The following is a 23,840-nucleotide window of genomic DNA, read 5'->3' on the forward strand; positions in this document are numbered from 1 at the left end:
AATTGTAACAATTTACATTCAAAAAAACAATGCATGAATGACTGTTTTCTCTATGTCTTTATCAACATAATATATTATCTTTGCCAATCTTACAGGTAAAAATGTGGTGTCTTAATTTAAATATTTTCCTTATTATGAGATAAGTTAAGCCCCAAAGCCCAAAAGCAATTTGTCTTTTTTTCCCTCCTGCTAATTGTCTATTCACAGAGTATTGGTTTTGTCCTTATTTTTCTACTCCGGGCACTTAAAGTATTAGATGCACATGACTTTGGGGGAAGGGAGTGGGAACCAGGAAGGTCAGAGCTGTCATTAGATACTTCTGGGATCATCTTTGATTGATTACAGTAAGAACCAGGGATAGATTCAGAATCTTAAGTTTGCCAGGAACCTTGGAAATCACATGGTAGTTGAATTTTTTAGTTTTAATTTTTGTTTTTACCTCTTCCATCTCCTCCACTCACTCCACTCCCACCTCCATTGGAATCCTGAAGGTGCTTCACTTCCCAAAACATTTCTAACCATTAAGAAAGCTGGAATCAGTGTATGCTCCTCAAGTGTTTCCCTCGCCACTGGTGTAGCATTTGTGTGGACTGAATGATAAAAAGGTTTCCCTTCATTTCTGCCTATACAGGTCCCTAGTCCTGAAATCCCCAATCTTGACATCTAAAATGCTCTTAAAAATGGAGAGGGTTTTAATAAGTTTGGCATCAAAACTTACTTTGTGGCAAAACCTGACAGTGAGTGATGGGGAGCTATCTAGAGTCTTTATCTATCACACTTATTGTGAATATGCAAATGTTTTTCAGAAGAATTAAATATTCATCTGCATTATTACAGGATGCTGCCTCAGTCCTGCTGGGGACATTACATTATGGGCAATATATTACATTTCTGAAATCTGTAGAATCTTGAATATTGAAAGGCACTTGGCCTTGAGGGTGTCTGCTAAGGGATTGTGGACCTGTATTTGGACTTAAAAACTCGTCATTACTTGGGAATGTTTTAACTCTGTCCTGCTCTTCTTGCGTTCAGACCTGTGTGTCACTCGTGTAAAGTTGTTCAGACAAGTCCAGAAGAGTCAGTTGTGCACTAACATCATGATAATATTCTATCACAAATACTTACAGTGTTTATTCCAAGTTCTGGGTTCTTCTCTGACCTTTAAATATACCTTAAAGACTACAAATTAAAAAAAAAACTGTTAGTTATTCAACTTGGAAACAAAAATTTCATACCACTATTCTTTTAAGAAAAATTTAGAGATTGGACGGTGGGCTGTTAAAAAAGCCATTATATAAATTTTTTTTTAAGGAAGAAAAAAAGCTGTTATATTTGCAACTATGTATGTGGGAAAATCAGGATTTCCTTCATATTGTATAATCAAAACAAAATACAGAAATAAATTGTTATCTGTGACTCTGTAAATGTGTGCATAAACTTAATTGTTTTCTTGCCTTCCTGAGCAAATATTTTAAATATGCTCTTATTAAATATTTTTATATTTATTGAATACTGCTTTTAACTTATTTCCCCCACTGGACTTTCTTGTAACGTTTTCTTTGAAAAGAGTTCTACTCAATTGTCTGATGGTATAAAAATGGAAGAGGGCAGTGACCAGAGATTGCGGAATATACCTTCTGCAATTCTTCCCCACTGGGAGGTAGGTAGAAAGGTGACCTTTGGGTTGTTTCAGGTGAAGGATGTGGATGGGGTTATACAGAAGAGAACTGATTACACACAGTGTTTTTCTGCGTCAGTGATTTTAATATGGATTCTTAGTGGTTATCAATAATTGCTCAGATAATTTTTTTGTAACACACTGCTCTCTGGGTTCTGACCTAGTGACCTCTGGGCTCAGCCCTCCTCCTCCTGCATCTCTTTCTTGATCCAGTCCACGTAGTTGAGGAGTTTGGTGTAGAAGCCGTACCCCTGGCCACACTCGATGCCCCAGGAGACGATGCCCGTGGCCACCCAGCGGTCATTTTCCTTATCTCTTATGACAAAGACCCCTCCGCTATCCCCCTGGCAGGAATCCTGCTTTCGAGTCGTGTCCCCGGCACAGAACATGTTTTCAGAAAACACGTCTTTCCTGTCCTTTCTCCGGAGCCAGCTCTCACACAGCTCTCGCCTAGCTATGGGCAGACGGACGAACCGGAGGTCGTGCGAAATCTTCTGCTCCTCCGTGATCCCAAAGCCGCTGACGTAGCCCACGAGGCCTGTTTCATAGAAGGTCTCGTTGTCGGGGAGGCAGATGGGGAGGAGGTTGGGGCCCAGGGTGACACTGTTTTCCAGCTCCAGGAGGGCGATGTCCCCCTCGAAGTTGTTGGAGTCCTCCTGGCGGTATTCCGGGTGGATGATGACCCTGCGGACCGGGTGGTTGGCCAGCTTCATGATCTCCTCCACGTTGATGTGGCCCAGGAACACGTCCACGGTGGCGTTGCTGTGCGCGTCGACCTCCTTGGGGAGGAGCGTGTGCGCGGCCGTGAGGATCCAGCGGTCGCCCAGCAGCGCGCCGCCCCCGCGCCCGTGGACGTTGGTGAAGGCCTGCCAGGGGAAGTTGCCCATCTTGGCCTTCTGGCCGCCAATGATGCGCTGCTTCTGCTCCACGGGGTTGACGGGTTTCCCGCACACTGGAGAAGAGACGAGAAGGCGAGGAGGGAGACGTCAGCTCGTCAGCTCGGGCTGCCCTCCTCCCTCCTCCCTCCGCAGTCAGTCTGCTCCCCTCCAACCCCTCTTTGTGGCTCAGGGCCCTTTCCTCTTTCTGCTGCCTCCCCACATCCCTGTCTTTGTCCTATGGGCAGCCTCTCAGCCTTCTCTCCTCCTTTTGTTTATTCTTCCTGGAGTTTTTCTTGCTCCTTTTATTCCCTGATCTCCCATCTGCTCAGAGAAAGCTTGGAAACGTCAGGACAGGTCCAGCCCTCTGGGTGTCTCACTCTTTTCCCTGATGCTCCCTCTGGCCTCCATGTCTATCTTCAGCTTCAAGCCGGAGTTTCTCTCCACTCGCCCTGCCTCCCTTCTCGGTCCCTTGCTTCCTCTGAGGCCCTGCAGGCCTGCCAGAGCCACTGAGGACCGCGGAGGGTTTCCACTCACCTGGCAAACACCGAGGCAGCTTCTCCCCTTCCAGCTCATTCTTCCAGATGCCCTGCGCTGTGCAGGTGTACAGCCCTGAGGGGAGAGGCAGGGCGCTCAGGTTGGAAGGCCGTGGGCAGTGGCCAGTGAGCACCGAGGGTGCCCACAGGGAGAAGGCAAGGGTCCAAAGGAAAGGTCCAAATATAAGAGGATGGGATATCAATAGTGTTAAAAGGCTCCATACGTACATTTTGGTTTTTAATGCTAAGTGGAAAAATCAGAATACTTAACTACTATATTTGACGTGATCGCTGTGTGTGACAGTAAACACAAAAACTGAGAGGAACCTATCAAACTCTCATCCGTGATAGCATCACAGCACTGGGTTGCAGACGACAGGGGTCGCGGCTTTTTCTGATTGCCGACTGTGTGCCATGCTGGGTGCTCAGCACTTTATCTGCATTATCTCATTTAAGCATCACAGTGATGATCTCAGGTAGGCATCATTATCCCATCTTATAGATGGGGAAACTGAGTTTAAATAACTTGCACAAGATCACATAACTTCTAAAGGCCACAACCAAGATGCACGGTGAGGGATCTCTGACTTCAAAGCCCAGCTCTGACATAACACCCTATATAGCCTGTAAGTGAGATTTTTTTCCTTTTTTGTATGTGTCAAACCTATGATTTATTTTATTAAAAAAAGTTTTAAGGAATACCCATAGATGAGTTTGAGAGTAATTTAGTAAACCTAAAAGCTGAAAGCCACAACAGAGCAGCCTGAGAGTGTATGTGGGGAGAATGCTGAGGAAGTGCTGCTGGTAAAGTTGTGGGGGGTGTGGTGGTGGTCGTGGTGGTGATGGCAGTTTGGTGGCGGTGATACTTACGGTGGTGATTGTGCTGGTGCTAGTGTTGGTAGCGGTGATGGTAGTGTTGTTATTGGTAGCAGTCCTGGTGGTGGTGATGATGGTGGTGGGGGGGTGGGGATGGTGTTGATGGTGGTGGGGGTGGTGGTGATGTTGGTGGGGGTGGTGGTGATGGTGGTGGTGGTGGTGATGATGGTGGGGGTGGTGATGATGATGGTGGGGGTGGTGGTGATGGTGGTGGGGGTGGTGGTGATGGTGATGGGGGTGGTGATGATGATGGTTGGGGTGGTGGTGATGATGGTTGGGGTGCTGGTGATGGTGGTGGTTGTGTTGAGAGGGAGCTGTTTCTGAGATTCAAGTCTTTGTATCAGCTCAGGTGTCTTCTTCAACTCTATCAGATGCTTCTTGGCACCCCTGAAGTCAGTGCCCTGATAGATATGTTAATATACACTCCCCAGGGATTCTATTGGAAGAGGTCACAGAGGAGGAGTCCCAAGAAGAGGGAGAAGACTGGATTTGCATGAGTCCCTACCTCGCTCAGCCTCACTTCTGCCACCTCTGGTCTGCATCTTGTAATATGGCTCCCGGCAGTAGTACTGGATCCGGGCCTGGTAGGTGTTCACGCCCACTGTGGTGGTATAACTGAAGGCCCCATTAGGCAGGCTTCGGGGCTGCCCGCAGTCCTTGACTTGGAGAGAACACAGGGCCGTATGAGAGCTGAGAAGGACTGTACTGGAACGTCAGTCTGCCCACAGAACAGGGATGGATCCACAGAACAGGCTGAGAACTTTCGGGAAATAATGGTCAGCGGGGAGGCCCTTGTGATGTACAGGAACTGGAGGACAGTCGGTTCTGGGTGGAGCCATCAGTCCTACTGAGATAAGGGCTGACTGATTCCTGAGATGGGCCACAGGCGTCAAAGGACGAGTCAGGGGAGGGTCTTTGGGGGAAAGGCTTAGTCTAGACCCCTCTTCCCTTCTCAGCCTAGATCCCCAAGGCTGGGTGGTGGGGTGGAGGTTCCTGGGGCAGGCACATCCAAGCTGTAACTTACTCCTGCACCTGGGCATGGCGCGATGCCAGGTGCCGTCATCCTGGCAGACGGCGGTGAAGGAGAGCAGGGCCTCGTTCCCCTGTTGAGCCGAGGTAGAGATGCCATTAATACCAGGTGGCACTGCAGCTCCCTTCCTGCCCTCACCCACCCAGGGATAGCAGGAGATGCCGAGCCATCTCTCAAGCCCTCGGACCTCACATAGAGCCTGTGGACCTGGCTCTTTTGTCCTTCTCCCTAGCTGGTTCTTTCAGACCAGATTTACAGGTGGGTGTGCTGACACACACAGCAGGAAGTCCGGGAGAGGGCTAGCTGTCAGACCCAGCAACCCTCGATTCTTGCCTGTTTCCACTGAGGTCCAGTTGAACCCCACCGTTTTAAATTAAAAAAACAGGCAGCCCCGTTGTGTGTTTTCTGCACTGAGATAGTCTCTGCCCTGATGTAGAACCCTGATGGTGCCCTGATGACAATTCTCTCCTTTGGGTGTGCCTGCAGCCCCTCGCCACCCCTAGACTGCCATCTTCTTAAGGGCCTTTCTGAAAATACTAGCGCAGCCCAGCCACTATCAAGGGTGCTTGAGACGCTGAAATGTGCTACTGCTGCTGCAGGTGAGTGGACGGCAGGGCCAGGGCCAGAGGCGGCGCCCTCTGAAATGAAAAGTAAATGGACAAAATGGATGAGTTTTACTAAGATCAACAATCATCTCAGATAGTTAGCCCTGGAAAAGATTGCAAGACAATGTGTATGAGAGCCATACTGAGAGCCAGGATGTCCGAGCAAAATGTCAATAATAGAAGATAAACTGTGACTTGCTTTAAATTCTGTGATGTGAATAACAAATGCCAAGGCAAGGCCTCGGGTGGCACAGGGCGGGGCAGGTGGGTTGTAACCGGAGCAGAGAGGAGGGGCACAGGACACCCAGTCCTCATGAGCATCCTAGAGTGGAGAGTAGCCCCTCTGGCTAACACGGCTTGATGCAGCATTCAGCGGTAAGCTCCATGAAGCTTGTGTGAGTATCTGTGTCTCTTCTGACTGTACCTCCCACATCCAGAACACTGCCCGACACTCAGCAAACACTTAGAATGTTTGTTGGGTGAGTTAACTACAACTGAAGGACAAACCAAAGTCTCTTCTCTGATTCAGACTGGGTCTTCCAAGTGGATCTGTTGAATAAAGATGGGATGTCCAGTCCCTTGTCCCAGGCCAGGGGTAATCCAATTGTATGTTTTTTTTTTTTTTTAAATAGCATTTTAGTTCACCAGCTTTTGTGTGATTGGCCAATGGATAAAGCCACATTCTTTCCTGAGTCTGCAAAGCTGAGGACAGGGCGGTGGGCCTGGGGTAAGCCCACCAATGTGCGTAAAAGAGCCCTGGAGGAGCCCCTTCTGGTTGTTAAATGGGCTGCTGCGCGATCCATGAATCACTGAATAAAGCCAAGAAGGTCTTAAAAAAACTCACCTCCTCAAAAAAAAAAAAAACCTCCCAACCCTCCCCCCACCCCAAACCAGGAGTCCTGGAGCAAGAGGCAGGGGGTTTGGTGCTAACTCCCGCTGTCCGAAATCCCAGCGATGCTGAGTGAGTCACTCCTTGCACTTCACCTCTGCCCCTGCCTGTTCGGCTCCTGATTCCACAATGAGCTATGGGCGAGGTCAGTAGTTCTTAAACTTGGTTGGACATTAGAATCACCTGAGTAGCTTTAAGTGCTCTTGATGCTCAGGCTGCACTCCAGACCCATGGGATAGTCTATCTAGCAAGGGACTCAGACATCAGTATTTTAAAATTCTAGGTGTTTCCAATGTGCAGGCAAGTTGGACAGCTGGTCAACCAGGTGACCCTTCCAGCTCAAACATCTATGATTCCACTTGGGGCTGAGCCTAAATCCGCTGCGAGCCTACCCACCTGAACTACTGCAGAATGCTGGGCCGGCTCTCTCCTTTCAGCCCTGGCTCTTACCTCTATGAGCTGGTAGCCTTGTTTGCAGGTGGCAATGAAGTAGTCACGGAACTCGTACTGAGGCTGCAGGTCCTGGATGATGGTGAACATGTCTAGGGTCTTGGGCTGGGGACACTTGATAACTGTGGGGGAGACCCGAGGGCACATGTATTTCTGAGCCACTGGCCTTCCTTCTACCCACCCCAGCCTGCCCCACTGCTGGCCAGCGAGGGGGGCCCCCCAGGCAACCCTACCTTCAGTGGTGTAGTGCAGTTTCCAGCCCCGGCTGTCCCCTGACTCGTCCGTGAAGAACAGCAGATCCACGGCGTTGCTGCCGGTGTCAATGTGCGAAGGCCTTTGCCTCCCGCAGAGCTCCCTGATATTCCTCCCGCTGGCATAGATCTGGGGGGGTTGGGGGGTGGGGGCAGGAGGGTCATCTCTCTAATTCAGACATTTCCCCCCAGAGCCAGGGCAGTGGTGGTGGTGGAGGAGATCCTGCTTTGGGTATGTTTTCAGCTGAAGGGGAAAAGGGGTCGCCGGAACCCACTTGTCAAGTGTGTAAGAACTTGCCCAAACCATGCACAATGTTGGCCATTTCTGTACCAACTGGCCCAAGGATCCAGCAGGAATTAGGGGTGAGGGGAGCCACGTGGGGGTGGGAAGGAGAGGACGAGGTCTCTCTGGGCGTGGACGGCTGTACCTGTAGCTGGTCGTAGGGACAGTGTACTTGCTGGTGGTCATCGATTTCGAAAGGCTCGAGGAACTTGAGCTGGATGGTGAGGCCCCGCTCCACCCGGATGCTGTAGTTGCAGCGCAGGTCGGGGGGGTAGGGCCGGGGGTACTCCAGGCTGGAGATGTAGCCCGAGGGCTCTGTGAACAGCTCGCTGCTGCACTCAGCTGTGAGGGAGAGACGGGAGCGGGTCACCGGGAGACTGGCTGGCCCCGCAAGCCCTAGTTCAGCCCCTGCCTCCTCCCGGACCGCCCCAGCCTCACCCTGGCAGGAGTGCCTGTCCTTCTGAAGCTCATAGCCTGGACGGCAGGAGCAGAAATAGCCACCGATGTAGTTGTGACACAGGTGCTGGCACGGGCCCTGGGGGCTCTCCTCAGGCGAGTTGTGCAGGGAAGCGCATTCGTCCAGGTCTGGAAGAGAGTCCGGAAGAAGGAGTAAATTCCTGCCTGGGGACTTCTGTGGTGGCCTTGGTCTCAGCAAGATCACTCACTAGAGGCCTCAAGACAAAGTCAGCTCCTGGCCACTGGGACCTCCAGGCCTCTGTGGTGCTTTCTGGGAACTGCCCGGTGGGGACAGGACCCAGATGGACAGCCCTTTTCTGGAAAAAGCGCTCTTGCGGAAAGCAAGGAAGGCCAAGCTTCCTGCTCCTTTGAATTCAAGATTCCCTTTCTCCGGCCCCTCATTCAGTACGACCGAGGACAGAAGAAAAGGGTGCAGGGACCACTCACCCACAGCTTGGTAGTAGGCCAGGAAGCCCTTGTAGAACACGATGGTGCCGTTCTCCTCGTTGGAGAAGTCCGTGTGGAAGGTCAGCAGCATCTTGTTCCCTTGGGACATAAATTCTTTCTTCCCTGGAGGGTTGCCCAGTGGAGAACCCAGCTGCCCACAGAACCTCCCCAAGGTTTTCTTGTCAGCGGAGATCTGGTGGGGGGAAGACAGAGATAGGAAGACTGCTGTTGAGGGCATGTGTCCCCCGTGGAAGGTCAGTGAACGTCATCTTTCACTTGTCCCAAAGAGTGGATCACGCCCCCCTGCTGGACAGCCTCCATCTGCTCTCTAGCCGCTGGGCTCTGGCTGTTGCCAGCTCCCCTTTCCTCCGTCCCGAGTCCCCCTTGGCTAACTCTGCACGTTATCCTGTGCCTGGAACATCGCCCCTCCGCTTTGATGTCCCCTCAGCATCTTTCAGACCTTCCTTCATCCCCACCTCCTCCTGTGCCCGCCTTCTGCGAGAACCCTGTTGTCTCTACCCAGCCCCTACAGTTCCTTCCTTCCTGGAGCCTGGATGGTCTGCTTTGTTTTCTATCTTGTCATTCCCCTCACCTTAGTCAAACCACTCACGTCCAGCCAGGCCTCTTGACATACTCAGTTCTGTGTATGTGAGCCTCTGGGGCCCTCCACCCTCAGCCTCTGTAAGCGCCACCCAGCTTCCCTGATCTCTTTCTTCAATGATCCCTTAACCCTTCCAAAGCAGACATCCCTCCCCTCCACCATCACTAGCTCTCACTCTCCCTGCCACCAAGATCCCTACCCCAACCCTGCTGACGTCGCAGGTCCTCTGGGCTGGGAGATGGATCATTTTCATGTTCTTCTCTTATAATCTCCAGGGGGTCTCCTGGAAATAGTATTTATGGGGTGTGTGTAGACTGTGCTCCAATCCTGAATCAAGAATCTCATTTTCATTAGATGTAGAAAGATGGGCCTGGGGCGGTTCCCCGGGGTTGTTGCAGAGAGGAGGGGACTGAGCCCACCATCCTTGCTGAAGGCTATGCTTGCCCCACTGCCACTCGCATCTCCCTTCCCCACATCCCTGTGCTCCTGTTGGGGCAGGCAGCCATGGCTGTATTCTCCAAGGAAATGGGGAAGCCGAGGCACAGCAGTTTCCCAAAGACCCCCAGGCAAGTAAGCAGATGGGGAAGGTTTTTCCGACTCCCGTAGACAGTGCACTTCCTGGGAGTGGCGCCGGTACCTCCCTTCCTCTGTTTCTGCCCCCCCGTGCCCACTGAGGGTCTCTAAAACCACTGGACACCCATTCATGGCATGACTTGACTTTCAGAACTCCACTTGGCCGTCAGCGTTTACAGGCGTGGGGCTGTGTCCCCAGATGGAGGGTGCTCTCCAGGGTGGTTAGAGCATGCGTCCTCAGGCTCCAGAGACACCAGCTCCCCCTCTGCCCTCTCAACCCGACCCCTACCTTGACATAGTCATAGAAACAGCCTTCCGAAGGCTCCAGGTCAAACTGCCAGAAGACGAGCTTCACCCTGTATCCCACGGGGACCGTGATCACAGTGGTTGTCTCGAAGTTGTTTGGGTAAGGCTTGGGGTACAGGGGAGAAGTCACCTCCCCAAAAAGCTTCTGACGGGTTGGGATGGAGCCTCCCACCCTGTAGAACAAGACTGGCACCAGGAGGTATAAGAGCCACCTGCCAAAAAGAAAAAAGGTGTCTGTAGGGCTGGAGGGGAGCAGCACCCTTGCTGTTTGGGTTGCGGACACGGTGGGGGGATGGGATGGTCATACCGCGGGACATTTTCCTCTCTGGCCATTCTCGACCACACAGAGACGTTTTGGGTGGGGGTGGGTGGAGTGGGGAGGCTGATCTCTGCAGCTGCTGCACTGGGTGTTCCTCCCCAGGGCAGTGTCCAGTCCAGAGGTCATCCACTCCCTCCACCTCCCTCCTCCTCCTCCTCCCCTGCCCTGTCCCATCACTCCCCCCACTTCCAGGAATAGGGCTGGCGGGGGACCAGTTAATTGGGGGTGAGGGTTTCCAGTCATGGCTTTCTGAAAGGGCTCCCAAAGGCTCAGCAAAGGCCTCTGGGAGAAACCACCTATAGAAGATGGAGTTAGGCATGGAGGATACCCCCACCCCGGGCAGAGTGGTTCCCCTCCCCAATCTCGTTGCTCCCTATGAGCTGGAGGAAGGAGGGGCTGAAGCATCACCTCCTGAGTCTGAGGTCTCCCTTCATCCTCAGGAGGCGAGTTGGGGGTATGTGTTGGTGTGTGTGTACACACCTGTGCACGTTGCAATGATAAGGTATATGGGGAGGTGGGAAGGATGTGCCTGCCTCCCTGAATAAACCTGGGAGCAGCATTGCCTCCTATGCCCAGGATTCTCCGCACCAGCTTCTCCCTCCCTCCTTGGTCCCCATCAGCCTTACTCACATTTCTCAAGGCCTGTTTTTGGATCCCTGACTCTTCTGACAGCGTCTTCATCCACTCTGTGTCCAGGGAGAGAGCGCGGTCATCCAGAGGAGGGAAGGGGGAGGGAAAGGCTGTGAGGGGGAAGGGGGGACCATTCCGGGAGGAATGTTGTAAGGAATGAACTATTTGCATAAACAAGGCCAAAAAAAAAAAATTTTCCAGTTTAATTTAGTTTTGGTTTTGAAATCCCTGATGGTGGTGCCACCTGCTGGCCTGTGTGGGGAAGGGCTAGAGATGGGGCTGCATTTTCAGGGACAGAAAAGTCCTTGGTTGGAGGCCCAGACTGTTTCTCAATCTGATGGGAACTCTCCTGTCCTTCAGGGCCCTGCCTGGGAACTGCTGCTGTGTTTACAGGCTTCCTACCCAAATGGCAGTGGGAATTGCATTTGAGGGGGACTGTCTTTCCTGGGCTGCCCTTCTCCATTCACCCTGTCCTTCCTGTCCTTAGTCATCCAGCAGCCCTGGTCCAGAAATGGCCAGGGTTTCAACGCCCAGCATGATGTGACAGGAACGGGGGCCAGAGCAGGGCACTGCAGGAGTACGCAGAGGGGACTGAAGCTTGGTTGCCCGGGGGCCCTGGCCTGCTTCACTCATCAGTGACACTTAAACACAGAACAGGGATTGCTGTGACCCTAGAGCCGCGCTCAGTGAACTCAGGCCTGCCAGTGACCTTGCCTCTTAGAGAAGCAAGGGCAGCTGAGGAGGGGATAGACACATCCTCTTTTCTTCAGCATCTAGTGAAGAGTGCGAGCCTCTGAGGGTCATAGCCGCCTCGGTCTGGGCAGATGGCGTGGCTGTGGACCAAGAGTGACTCGGTGTTTTCTGAGAGGAAGCCAGGCTCCTGTCTCTTCTGTCCACCAGGCCACAGTGAGCTGTTTTAAAAGTTTGCTCTCTTTGGAAGCCTTTCTTCAACTCTACGGCTCAGATTTCCGATAGCAGTGTGTTCCCCAGGGAGGCTCTTGCTGCAGAACAGGCCTCTGAGTTCTCCGGCCTTTGTAGTTGATCCTGCCTGTTTCCCCTATTAGATGAATCCCTCTCTCCACCCAGCCACCCACTTGCTTATCCATTTATAGGCTACCTGTTTAATGTGCCAGGCGCTTTCCCAGGCAGGGGACTGCAAGGACTCACAAAGATGGGGCAGCTCCCCAGTAGGCAGTGACCAAGTCATCACTGAATGTAGTCTGAGCAGGTGCACAGAAGATGTGAGATTAACCAAGGATGGAGAGTTTCTCCAGCAGGTTTATGTCAGAGCTGAGGAAAGAATCTCCTGGCAGGGCTGATCCAGGCCATGATCCTTGGCCTTGTTAGGTCAGGAGAGACAAAAGATGGGGGAGAAGGATAAGGACCAGATTAGGAGGCAAGAAAGAAGCAGAATCATGTCTAGCAAATTGCACATTAGCATCCTGACAGCAGTGTGTGTGTCTTGTATGTTTGCCATGGGGGCAGGATGGCAGGTGGTCCAAGAAGTTAAGGCTTGGCTGAAGCTCTCCCAACCGTCTTAGGGGTTCTGAGTTTTGTCCTGGTACCATGGAACCTGAAACTGACAAACCTGGACCTCATTAGCTCGGTCCCAGCCTGACCTCCACTCCGCCCCACCACGCGAAATAACCTTGGCTTGCATGCTGGGTTGTACTCTTGACTTATACCAAGGATGGAAAGAAGAAACAGCCAGATGAAGATTATTACTCAAGCACTTGTTTTAAAAGCAGTGTTGAAGACACTGTCTGTTACATTGATCATTTCTTTTAAGATGTGATTCTGGGGAAAACAGCTGCTCTCTTAAAGTAGTTGTAGATTCCCCTCTGTGGATGTATTTCTCTCTATATCTGTATCTATCTCTACCTACATCCAGATCTGTCTAGGTATATATTCCTTGTCTTGGCAGGGAGAAACTCATGTCATGTTTTCAATAATAAAAATAAATAAAATAAGATAAATAAAACTAATACTTGCTCATTAAATAAAATTGAGCAAATAGAGGAGAATAGGGGAAAATAAAACAGCCAAAATTATACTACTTAAAACAAACTCAGATTAATATTTTGAGTATTTTTAATAGTTTTTTGTACTATGTATAGGCTTGAAATATAGAAGTAACCACATGTGTGTACAACATTGAATCTTGCTGTTTTTCAAAGATAAATTTAATCTTTACTCACATAGCTAACTTGACCCTCAAGGCTAGCAAATTTACTCTCTTCTCTGTTTTATGGTATTCATTTTCGATTTCCATTTAAACAACTGTATTTTATTTGTCTTTTACTATAAATCACCTCCAGTCTGTACTACAAATTAAAGAGTTGGTCTTTTCAGGTGGAACAGCATGCTTGATGATGGGGACATGGCCTGGGGTGTCCAGCAGCACTGGGGGTGTCTGCAGGGATGCCCAGCCCAGTGTGGGGCTCACCTAGGTGTCTGCAGGAGGTGGGGGGCAGCAGGAAGTGTGAGCCAGCTGTTGTCAGTTTCACCGAGGCAGGAATTCCCACTGAGGGAGAATCAGAAAGGACGTGGGGGTTGGGGGCTGGGCGACACAGTAGGTCTTAAGGACACCTGAGAGGGGTAGAGGTGTACTGGAAAGCACGCAGCCATCCCAGTCCTGTATCAGACGTGGGGTTTGGAAAGGTCCCTTTATCTCCCTGAGCTTTAGCTTCCTGGTTGGTAAAACGTGGATAATAACTCATCCTTTGCAAATTTGGTTTTAGGAGTCAGTGGAGTAACATACATGAAGTGCCTGGTACACAGAAGATGTAAAACAAACAAGCAAACAAAGATCTATGACTACAATTGCGGCTAGGAGTTGTGGTAGGTGGTGAAGCCAAAAGTCTGGATATTTGAAGGTCAACTAAAGGGGCTTTGGAATGTTTCAGAAATGCAGTGAATTGAGACCACTTCCTGACACTGCACTTGAACAGGAGGATGAGAAGGGGACTATCTCCCAGGAGAGTACTGACGAGGCTGTGTCCTGGGGAGATGGAGTTCAAAGCGGAGATGTACGGGGCTTCTCCAGGTGCAGCGCAAACCCGCAGGAAGGTGCAGGGCGTGGAGGAGGGGGCTGTGGGAGGCAGAGCATCTCTCTCGCTCAGTGGCTTGCTGCAGCAGCGACTTGATTAGGAACCCCACCTCCCCCAGTCCAGGGCTCAGTCCTCAACTCCACCCTCTGAGGTCTGGGCTCCACAGTGAGTGTCCCAGCTCAGCACCAGGGTCAGTCCTTCCTGCCCATCACGCTCTTGATCCAGTCCACGTAGTTGAGGACTTTGGTGTAGAAGCCGTACCCCTTGCCACATCCGATGCCCCAGGAGACGATGCCCGTGGCCACCCAGTGATGGGCACGATCGTCCCACACCACAAAGGCACCGCCACTGTCCCCCTGGCACACACCCTGCTGCAGCATCTCACCCCCCGCGCAGAACATGTTGTCGGAAAACACCTCGTTCCTCCGCTTGTCGCGGAGCCAGGCCTCGCAGGCCTCCCTCGGGGCCACGGGCAGCCGCGAGTATTTCAGCTCCGTGGTCAACCAGCCCATCTGCACGCCGAAGCCGCTGACGTAGCCCAGCCGGCCGCTGCGGTACAGCGCCTCGCGGGCGGGCAGGCAGACCGGGAGGAGGCTGGGGCCCAGCGGGACGCTGTGCTGGAGCTCCAGGAGGGCGATGTCCCCGTGGAAGTTGTGGGACTCGTTCTGACGGTAGTCGGGGTGCACGACCACGCGGCGCACCGGGTGGCCGCCCCTCTGCAGCATCTCAGCCGCGCTCGTGTGGCCCAGGAACACACCCGCGCTCCGGCTCTTCCCCAGGAAGAAGCCGTCCTTGGGGTAGATGGTGTGGGCGGCCGTGAGGATCCATCTGTCGCCCAGCAGGGCCCCGCCCCCGCGGCCGTAGATGCTGGTGAGGGCCTGCCAGGGGAAGTTGCCCGGCTCAGCTCTGGACGCTCCGCGGGTCTCCCGCTCCTGGGCGATGGGGTTGACAGGCCGCCCACAGACTGGGGGAGAGGAGGGGTAAGGGCGAAAATCAGCAGCTGCATCAAGATGCCTTTATTAAAAACCTGCTTCTGGGAAACGCTCTTCCTTCTGCCTCCTCGGCCATTTTAAAGCCACTTCTTTAGATTCTTGGTGGGACCGTCTTTGAGCAAAATCATGCAGCGAGCAGTTTGTCTTAAGTGCCTCCTGTCTGCTTCTGTGTCATTTCTCCATTTTAACATCTCCCAGTACCCCCCCCCCCCCCAACAAAGCACTGTATGACCCTGCGCCGAGAACTTTCTGTGGCTCAGAAGTAACACTTGAGAAATGTACTCAGATTGGGCAAGAAGGGCAATGTTTGACTCAAAAAAAATGGGTTTTAAAAATGGTGGCCCTGAACCCTCATCTATGGCTGGTGGGAATGTAAAATGGTGCAACCACTCTGGAAAACAGTGTGGTAGTTCCTCAAAAAGTTAAGCACAGAGTTACGATGTGATCCAGCCATTCCACTCCTGGGTATGTATATATACCTAAGAGAACTGTGTGTTTAGACAGAAACTTGTAGACGAATGCTCACAGCTGCATTATCTGTAAAAGGTCCAAAGTGGAAACAACCCAAATGTCCCTCAATTGATGAATGGATGAACAAAATGTGGTCTAACCACACAGTGGCATTCTATTCAGCCATGAAAAGGGATGGGGTCCTGATATATGCTACAATGTGGATGAACCTTGAAAACATTATGGCAAATGAAAGAATGCAGACACAAAGGTCATTGTATGAATCCACTGCTCTGAGATGTCCAGAGTAGGCAAAGCCATAGAGACAGAACGTGGTTAATGGTTGCCAGGGATGGGGGAGGAGTGAGTTGGAGTTTCTTTTGGGGCTGATGGAAATGTTCTAGGATTAATGGACACACTAAAAATTACTGGTTTTTACACTTTAAAACAGTGATTTTTATGTTTTATGAATTTTATCTCAACAACAAAAATACTTTAAAAATGCAGGGTTTTCTGGCACTGTGGCATCTAGGCAGGGAGATATTTGTGGGACAGAGGCCTTGTCTGTGCATCCTTACAGCAGACCATACCAAGAGAGGGCTTCCTCTTATTTAAGCACATCTGTCCCTCCTCCCCTTCATTGTCCCATCTGATTAATTTCCTTCAGACTTTAAGTTTCTCAGTTGTCTCTTGATCCTCCAAAGAGAAGGGATAAGCTCCTTGCTTCTCCTTTTCCAGGCCTTCTTGGCTCCCTTTTTCTTTCTCACCTTCTGCCTTCATCTCCCCCTTTCTTCTGAGGATTCCTTTAAACCCTGAGTCTTGCGCCCCTGGCCCTGCGCACAGCTGAGGCTCGTCTGGGAAGTGGCCATGATCGTGGCACTGCAGGTCCCCACTTACCAGGTACACAGCGCGGAACGTCCTCCCCTTCCTGCGTCTGCTTCCAGGGGACCTGGGCGGTGCAGGTGAGGGTCCCTGAGAAGTGAATGAGGGGGGTAAGCAGACTCAGAATTGGGAGGTGGGGGCTAAAAGAGGCCGCAGGCCCCTTGGTGGGAGTGAGGCAGGTAGGAGCTGGTTCCTTAGCAGGTAGGGACTCACCTGCTGCCACGGCCTGATAATAGGGTGCCTGGCAGTGGCTCTGGACTTTGGCAGGTTTGTCTCTATGTGTGTTGACGGCCTCAGGGCCCCCACTGGCCTGGCTGATGGGCTGACTATGATTCACACCTATAGGAAAACAGTGGTTATTAGGACTGAGAACAGATTTGCAGACTGGCAACCCAGGCACTGATTCTGGCCTGTGGCCATATTTAGTTTGACTGCAGTTTTTTTTTTTTTTTTAAACAAACACACAGCATTTGAACTATTTTTCACCAATCAGATTGTTAATGCTAAAGCAGTTTAAAAATAACTGTGTAAGTAGGGGATGGGAAAACAGGCACTTTCATATATGGTTAGTGGGAGGGAGTGTAAATTAGCAAAACTTCTTCTTTGTAAGGAAGTTTAGCCATATTAAGATTAAAATTGCAAACATTTTTTCACTTGGCATTTTCGTTTCTAAGAATTTACTCTCATGTATGTGCGCAAAGATGTATATACGAGTCTATCCAGAGCAGTACTGTTTGTGGGAGCAAAATATCTATCAGTGGAGGACTGATGAAATACACTATGATGCATCAATCAAAGGAATATTATATGGCCATTAAAAAGAAGTAGGCAATGCTAACCATGTGTATATGGGGTGATTTTTAAGTTATATCATTGAATGAAAAATGGCAAATTAAAAATATTATGTAAACACACACACAACACAGTATTTATATTTGAGTGGCCTAGAATGCCTGTGGCAGAAGACCTGGGAAATGGAGAACAGGGTGGTTTCTGGACATGGCAGCCAGGGACTAAGGGCAGAGATCAGAGGAAGATTCTTTCTTTTTTGAAAAATTTACCATGTGCTTGTATCATCTGTCAAAAAACCTGGGGTTGAAATTTGAAAGTCTGAATTTTTGGCTTCTCTTGAAAAATGAGATGATCTGCAAGTGCCAGGCTTGTAAATCTGCAGGGAAATAGCGGCTGGAGCTGAGATGCTGCCCCTGAGGGAGCAGGGCCAGGTTGGGCAGGAAGGGGCTGGGACCAGGTGAGCTGGAGCCTCCAGCCTCATCTTCCACCTGCCACTTCAAGATCCCAGGGGCCACGGCCATGGGCAGAGTCTGCCCTCCCTTACCCCTGGGGGCACACTCACCCACGGCTTGGTAGAGGGCCAGGAAGCCCTTGTGGAGGCCTGGGGTCCCGTCCTCAGAGGAGGCGGGTGCACGGAAGGTCAGCCGCAAACTGTTTCCCAGGGACACAAACTCCCTGTCACCAGGGGTGCTGCCCAGCGGGGAGCCTTGCTGCCCACAGAACCGGCTTGGATCCATCCCACTGGCTGTGATCTGAAAGGGGAGCGGGACAGACAGGTGTGGGGTGAATCTGCACCACAGGGGGTCAGGGTCATGCCACGGGCATGGACCCCAGGCCTGTCTAGAAGGTCTGCACACCCCTGGGGCTTGGAATTCCTACCACCTCATGGGACCTTCCTCAAGTAGCTTCCTGTTCCATTATTGGCTCCCAAGTTCCTTCCTTTCATGACCAGACAATTAGCCTACCATGTTATCTCATACAGCCGCTATATTTTAAGAATTGAAATGGAAACTTACAATAACTGGACTAGAAGTTCTAAGAAGGCAGGAATGGCATCTATTTTGCTCACCACTGAGTCCCTGATGCTCAGTGTAGTACCTACAGCACTGACGCTTTGAATCAAAGACTATCAGATGCAAGTCCCTCCCATCCGGCTTCCTCCACCCCCCCCATCACCTTTTACATCTGAGTGACTTCCTAGGGCCAACGCCTGAGAAGCAAGAAGCCCCTCTGCAAAGACTGAGCTCCTGGGGTCCCTGGCCTTCCCTGTTCTCCATTTGCAGTGTCCCTCCTCTTACCCCACAAACTGTAAATGAAGCCCCCATAAGGTGTGGAATCTAAGGACACAAAATATACACAGTGTGGGTACACTGGCCAGTGTTGCCTAACTTAAATCAAATCCCTGCTCAAATCCCTTCTGCGGGTTCCCCAGGGAAGGGCACCCTGGAAGGAGTTCCCCTGGCTCGCCTTTCATAATCTCTCTTCTGGGGACACAGCTCACTGCTCAGCTCATTTGAGTTGTGACTTTAATGTTGATCAACATATCCTGAGTTCTTGCTCCGTCTTCATTTCTTTGTTCTCCCCACATCTCAAATTCCTTTAAGATTCCATCCAGCCCATCTCACTGTGATCACCTTAACTGGGTTAAAATTGGCGTGAAGAAAATTTCTCAGTCACCCCAAATGCCTAGCTTCGGCACATCTGTTCTTTTCCTTAGCATGTCAACAAATCTAAGTCCCCGTATTTAAGAGGCCTACCTCTTGGGGAAGAAGCATTTTGCTCCAGGAAACTGTCTTTTCCTGATAAACTTGGTTGTTAAACCCTCCGGTTTTCTTTTTACCCTTTCTCATGAGTTGTTGGTTAAATAAAGTCACTTAGGAGTCTAACTAGCAAAGCAGAGTGACATAGGGAGTTTCTAAACCTCCCCGGGTCTCAGTTTCCTCTCCTGTAAAATGGTCTGTGAGGCGCCTTCCAGCCAGGACAGCGCCCCGTCCTATGGCAGCTCTCTGGTTTCTGCAGGAAGAGCAGTGTGGAGGAAGATACCAAGTACCCGCTCATTCAGAATGCGTGGTGTTGTGCATCCCACACACACGGCAAGCTTAGACTTCATTCATTCTTTCCTTTATTCCTTCAACAAACAGTAATTGACTAGTTCTACGTGTGAGAGACTGTGCCAGGTGCTGGGGACACGGGTGTGAACAAGACACACTTCTGTTACGGAGGAGCCCAGAGCCTGGCTGAGGATACTGACAAGCAAAAGATGGACTAGATTACAGCGTAGATTACAGTGTGCTGGATTCTGCATTCGAGGGGTGTGTGTGTGTGTGTGTGTGTGAGATTTGCTCTGGAAGCAGAGAGGAGGGAACAATCTTATTTCTGAGCTTGAGCTCTCTCAGTGACAAGGGGAGGGTCAGACTGGGATGAACATTGTCCATGACTAAGAACAGGGCACAGGGAGGTGCTCAAGGACTCAGGATGAGTTGAATGGAGTCCTGGATTCTGGTTAAGTCTGAAGAAATAAATACACACATTTATCTCCTTTCCTACCTCAAAACCCACTCACATGACAGTAGAGGGGTAAAAATGGATCTGTGGTCAAGGATCAGAGGGACAGCAGCTGAGAGATGTCCACAACGCCTGGAAGGTGGAATGGAGGCGGACACATGGTAATGTGTCTTGGTGAGGGGGACAGAAAGCAGGAGGTTCCGATCACAGACCCCCACGAAGTGTCAGAACTGGGGTAACCAGGAACCTGTAAGTTTCCTCTAAGGAAACTGGCTCTCGCCAAAGAAAACCCTTCTGCTGCCAACATGTGGGAGGCGCCCGCATCACATCTGGATCACCTTGTTGATAACCCGATTTTCAAACCTGTCATTTGACAGATTTCAGCTATCCACACAGAGCATCCAAGAGCTTCCTGCACGTCACTCTTAAATAGGAATGGACAGCCAATTTTTATCAGGCATTGTAGGAAAGTCTCCAAGATGAGAAGCAGAGGCCAAAACTCATGAACAGTCAAAAGGAACTTGATGAAGCAGAGATAATACGGGGAGCAGAGAATCGTTTTAAAATAATCCCAATAGAGGGAGAAGGGTAGATCGTGCCTCTACGAAACAAGAACAGGATTCCATAAAAAGGCACACTTAGAAAATAAGAATGGGCCTTTAGACATGAAAAGTATGTTAGCAGAAAAAAATTAATTGAAAAGTTGGTATTTAAAATGAGGAAATCTCCCACAAAGTGGAACAAAAAGAAGAAAAACAAAACAGAAAAGATAACAAAATTAGAGAATATGTCTAGAACCTAACAACAGCGAAATGAAAGGAGTTCCAGAAAGAGAAAATAAAGTAGATGTCTGGAAATTATTGAAAAATTACTCCAAGAGGCAGGGAGGGTGTAGCTCAGTGGCAGAGGACATGCTTAGCATGTATGAGGTCCTGGGGTCATTCCCCAATACCTCTGTTAAAAAAATAAACCTAATTACCTCCTGCCACACCAGAAAAAAAAAAGTAATAAAATTATACAATAATAAATAAATAAAATATTTAAAAAATTAGTACAAGAGTATTCCCAAATTGAAGGTCTCGATTAAAAGAATGTCTGGATTGAAACTTTGTACAATAAATACAAAATGACCAGACTGGCATAAGTCATATCATGAGAGTTCAGAATACTGGTAACAAAGAAAAAATGCCAGAAGTTCTAGAGAGAAAACACTAAAGATCAGGGTTCATAACAACACTAGTGCCAGAAGCTTACAATGTCATCAAAATTCTGAAAGAGAATGACTTCCAACCTAGCATGTAATCAGATCAACTCTCCGTCAAGTGTGAGGGGAGAACTAAGACACGGAGGGTATGTAAGGTCCTCGAAAATGCACTCCCTCCTTCCCTTCTGGGAGGAGAAGGTGCTCCTCCAACAAGAGGGAGTAAACCAAGAAAGAGCGGAAGGTGGGACTCAGCTCCGACACAAGGCAGGAAAGGGAACCCCCAGAACCAGGGGGAAGGGAAGTCCCAGCAGTGGGAAGGCTTTGAAAGCAAAGAACTCAGACTTAAGAAATAGGTCACCAAGAGATCTTCTGGGGGGGGATGTCCCCAATGAAAAGGAGGACTAAGAGATGGAGATTTGTACTTGAAGATGTCAAGAGAGTCACTCTCTGGGCTAAGAGTTTGGGGAGATTTTTTTACAGAGAGAACTAAGCAAACCCAAAATCAAAACAAAAACACAAAAAACCCCAAAGAACACTATGTAATTATTGACTCCTGGGAAACCCAGAAGTTGGAGAAGAAAGGAAATTGTACACCATGGGCTCAGTGTGAACATCTTAAAGTTATCATCCTGTAAATAATGAATATAGATTAACTAAAAATGATAATGTAGGTAAAGTGAGAGGTTGAGGGAGGAGAACTGTGTGAAGTGAAGGTCCAAGAGAGAGAAAGCTAGTCCTCATCAGTTACCATTGGAAGTTAATAGATAAGTTATTTATACTTACGAAAATAAATACCAGATGAAACAGTGGCATGAACCATGACTGCCCTGGGAGGCAGCAGTGGGGGCTGGAGGCCACTGGCTTTCTTTATAAGCCGTGTAATTCATACTCTGATTGTTAAAAAAGATTGTGTGCATGCATTACTTCGATACAGATAAAATTTAAATTAAAAGATGCTGTGAAGTGCTTTTTCTAAAGTGTCCTTATTTTGACTAATGCCCCTGTCATGTGAATTGTGACAGCCCCTCTAAGGGGGACTGGAACAGTCACCTAATCTTTTGTTATTATTTACCTCCAGAATCCTAACCGGACAGAGTTAACTCAACAAATGCTCAAAGATGCATTTTTAACAACTGACATGTGAGTACTTGCTGTTTACCCTAGGGGTCGGCACTATTTGTGTGTCCCCTTGAAAGACTTCAAAAAGCAGGGCCTAACCTGCTGCCCTCTCCCCTGTGGGCAGGGGTGTAAGGCAGGGACGGGGCTGCCGATGGGGGGCTGGGCACCAGGCAGACCTGTCCTCCCAGGCAGGCTTCGGGATTCCGATTCTGGGCACCGCCACCTCCCACTGCCCCTGGGCGCCAGGCTGGAAGGCTCCCTCCCCGGAGTCCCTCCGGGATCCCACCCAGCTCACTGTGACAGAGTCCCCCTCACAGTCTGGGGACAGCTCCAGGTCAAAGTCCTGGAAGATGAGTCTCACGACAAAGCCCTCTGGAGCCTCGATGTCCGTGGAGCTCTCTTGACCTTTGACATAGGGCTCTGGGTACCCGGGGGACGTCAGCTTCTGGGGCAGTCGCTGGGCCAAGAGCACGGAGCCCTGTGTGGAGCAAGCCTGGAGGACTCCCCAGAGGAGCAGCCACCACTTGTGAGCGGGTGAGGGCAGAGGGGGCCACACTGCTGAGGCCTGGGGCCTGTGGAGACATGAGTGGGGCAGGCAACGCTAAGGGACGAGGGGCCTGGCTTAGGATCTGCAGCTGTGGCCTCAGGCCCTGAGACCTGGGCACTTCTGGCTGCTCCCTAATTATTGCCCCCGCCCTTCGCCCCAGTTCCTGGTCAGCCTGAGCTCAGACTGTGAGTTTTTCACCATCGCCCATCTCCCTGGAAAGTCTCATCCAAAGCAGGGGCTGCTTTCTGCTTCACCCAACCCCATCCCCACCTGGGGAGGGACCATTAAATATGAGAGTTTCCTGGCCCTGTGAGTGTGTGTGTGTATGTATGTGTGCGTGTGTGTGCGTGTGTGTGCGTGTGTGCCCGTGCGCTCCCCTGCATCTGGCCCGGCTGCCCGTCCCCGTCCCCACCCTTCTTTCCAGCCCTTCCAGGCACACTCACATCTTGCCCGGGGAAGCATGTGGAGGGGGGCTTCCCCAGAGACAGTTCCCCCTCGCTGAGACTGGGCATCTGGAATCAGACATCTGAGCCCTGAGAGGACTTGGCCCAGGCCAGGGAACAGGAAGTGGGGCTGGAGAAGGCCGTGGGGGAGGAGGGGAAGTTACTGGAAATGTATTGGGTAACTGGCCGCAGTTCCCTTTTTCTAAATCGTTGGGTTGAGCGCCACCTGCTGTCTGACTCAGGACTAGCTCGCCCACTGCAACTCAGAGGAAAAACCTGGCCAGAACCATGCTGGCCCTCAGAAGAGAGCAGGGGTGGGAGGCACTGACTACTGACCTATGCACCATTTAAAACTAACTTTTACCATGCATTTGTCACACACGGTAGCATAGCTCCTTGTGAGTGAGGCTGTCTGTCGCCTTTCATTGGCCAGACCTGTCCCTCCCTGACCTCTCCGCTCAGTCCCTGACCGGCCTGCCTCCTGTAGAAACTGCAGTTTGCCGCCCTACCTTCCGCCCCCTCACCAAGCAGGGCGGGGGGCACTCACTTGGGTCGTCTCTGAATCCTGCCCACAACTCTGGACGCTGCTTGTCCAGCAGGGTCAGGCCGGCACAGGGCGGGGATCAGGCCCAGTCTGAAGCTTCTTTAGGCAAATACCAGGGCCGAGTCTCTGGGCAGAGGCTGCCCTCCCTGAACCCCCAGGAGGGACACTTGCCCACAGGTTGGTAAGGGGCCAGGAAGCCCTCGTGGAGGCCGGGGCTCTTGTCCTCAAAAGTCAGCCGCAAATTGCTCCCCAGGGACACAGATTCCCTCTGACCAGGGATCTGGTGGCGGGGTCAGGGGTGGGGGTTTGGGGTGTGCCCACTGGGGAGCCTTACTGCTTCTCTGTACCCCTGGAGGTCACAGGGTCACGTCCTGGGGTGGACTCCAGCTTGGTCTAGAAGGTCTGCACCCCTCTGGGGTTCAGCGTCATAGCTCACGGTGGCTTCGTCACACCATTGTAATAATTGTATATACCTTTTCCCTCCCCATTCCACTGCCTGCAAAACCT

The 23,840-nt window shown here is 50.8% G+C and overlaps 2 protein-coding genes across 3 annotated transcripts; both read right to left on the reverse strand.

Moving 5' to 3' along the window:
- Positions 1-1,741: 1,741 nt before the first annotated feature.
- Positions 1,742-10,963, reverse strand: C1R (complement C1r). The gene is made up of 11 exons (XM_010990820.3): positions 10,806-10,963; positions 9,840-10,068; positions 8,377-8,569; positions 7,912-8,058; positions 7,619-7,815; positions 7,173-7,320; positions 6,940-7,061; positions 4,990-5,068; positions 4,471-4,626; positions 3,091-3,165; positions 1,742-2,630 (listed from the first exon to the last, which is right to left on the reverse strand). Coding segments are annotated over exons 1-11 (2,124 nt in total). The 5' UTR covers positions 10,808-10,963; the 3' UTR covers positions 1,742-1,854.
- Positions 10,964-12,878: 1,915 nt separating this feature from the next.
- C1RL (complement C1r subcomponent like) lies at positions 12,879-22,929 on the reverse strand. Of its 2 annotated transcripts, XM_031444165.2 has the most exons (6): positions 22,790-22,929; positions 22,095-22,371; positions 17,534-17,723; positions 16,393-16,518; positions 16,195-16,269; positions 12,879-14,819 (listed from the first exon to the last, which is right to left on the reverse strand). In XM_031444165.2, the coding sequence occupies exons 1-6, from the start codon at positions 22,870-22,872 to the stop codon at positions 14,047-14,049; spliced, it is 1,524 nt and encodes a 507-aa protein (XP_031300025.1). In that variant the 5' UTR covers positions 22,873-22,929; the 3' UTR covers positions 12,879-14,046. The 2 variants fall into 2 exon arrangements, with proteins under 2 accessions (XP_031300025.1, XP_064335075.1); XM_064479005.1 differs by lacking the exon at positions 22,095-22,371 and having other exon boundaries at positions 22,790-22,909.
- Between the last annotated feature and the right edge of the window lie 911 nt (positions 22,930-23,840).

Source organism: Camelus dromedarius, chromosome 25 (assembly GCF_036321535.1).
Source record: "Camelus dromedarius isolate mCamDro1 chromosome 25, mCamDro1.pat, whole genome shotgun sequence".
Lineage (NCBI taxonomy): Eukaryota > Metazoa > Chordata > Mammalia > Artiodactyla > Camelidae > Camelus > Camelus dromedarius.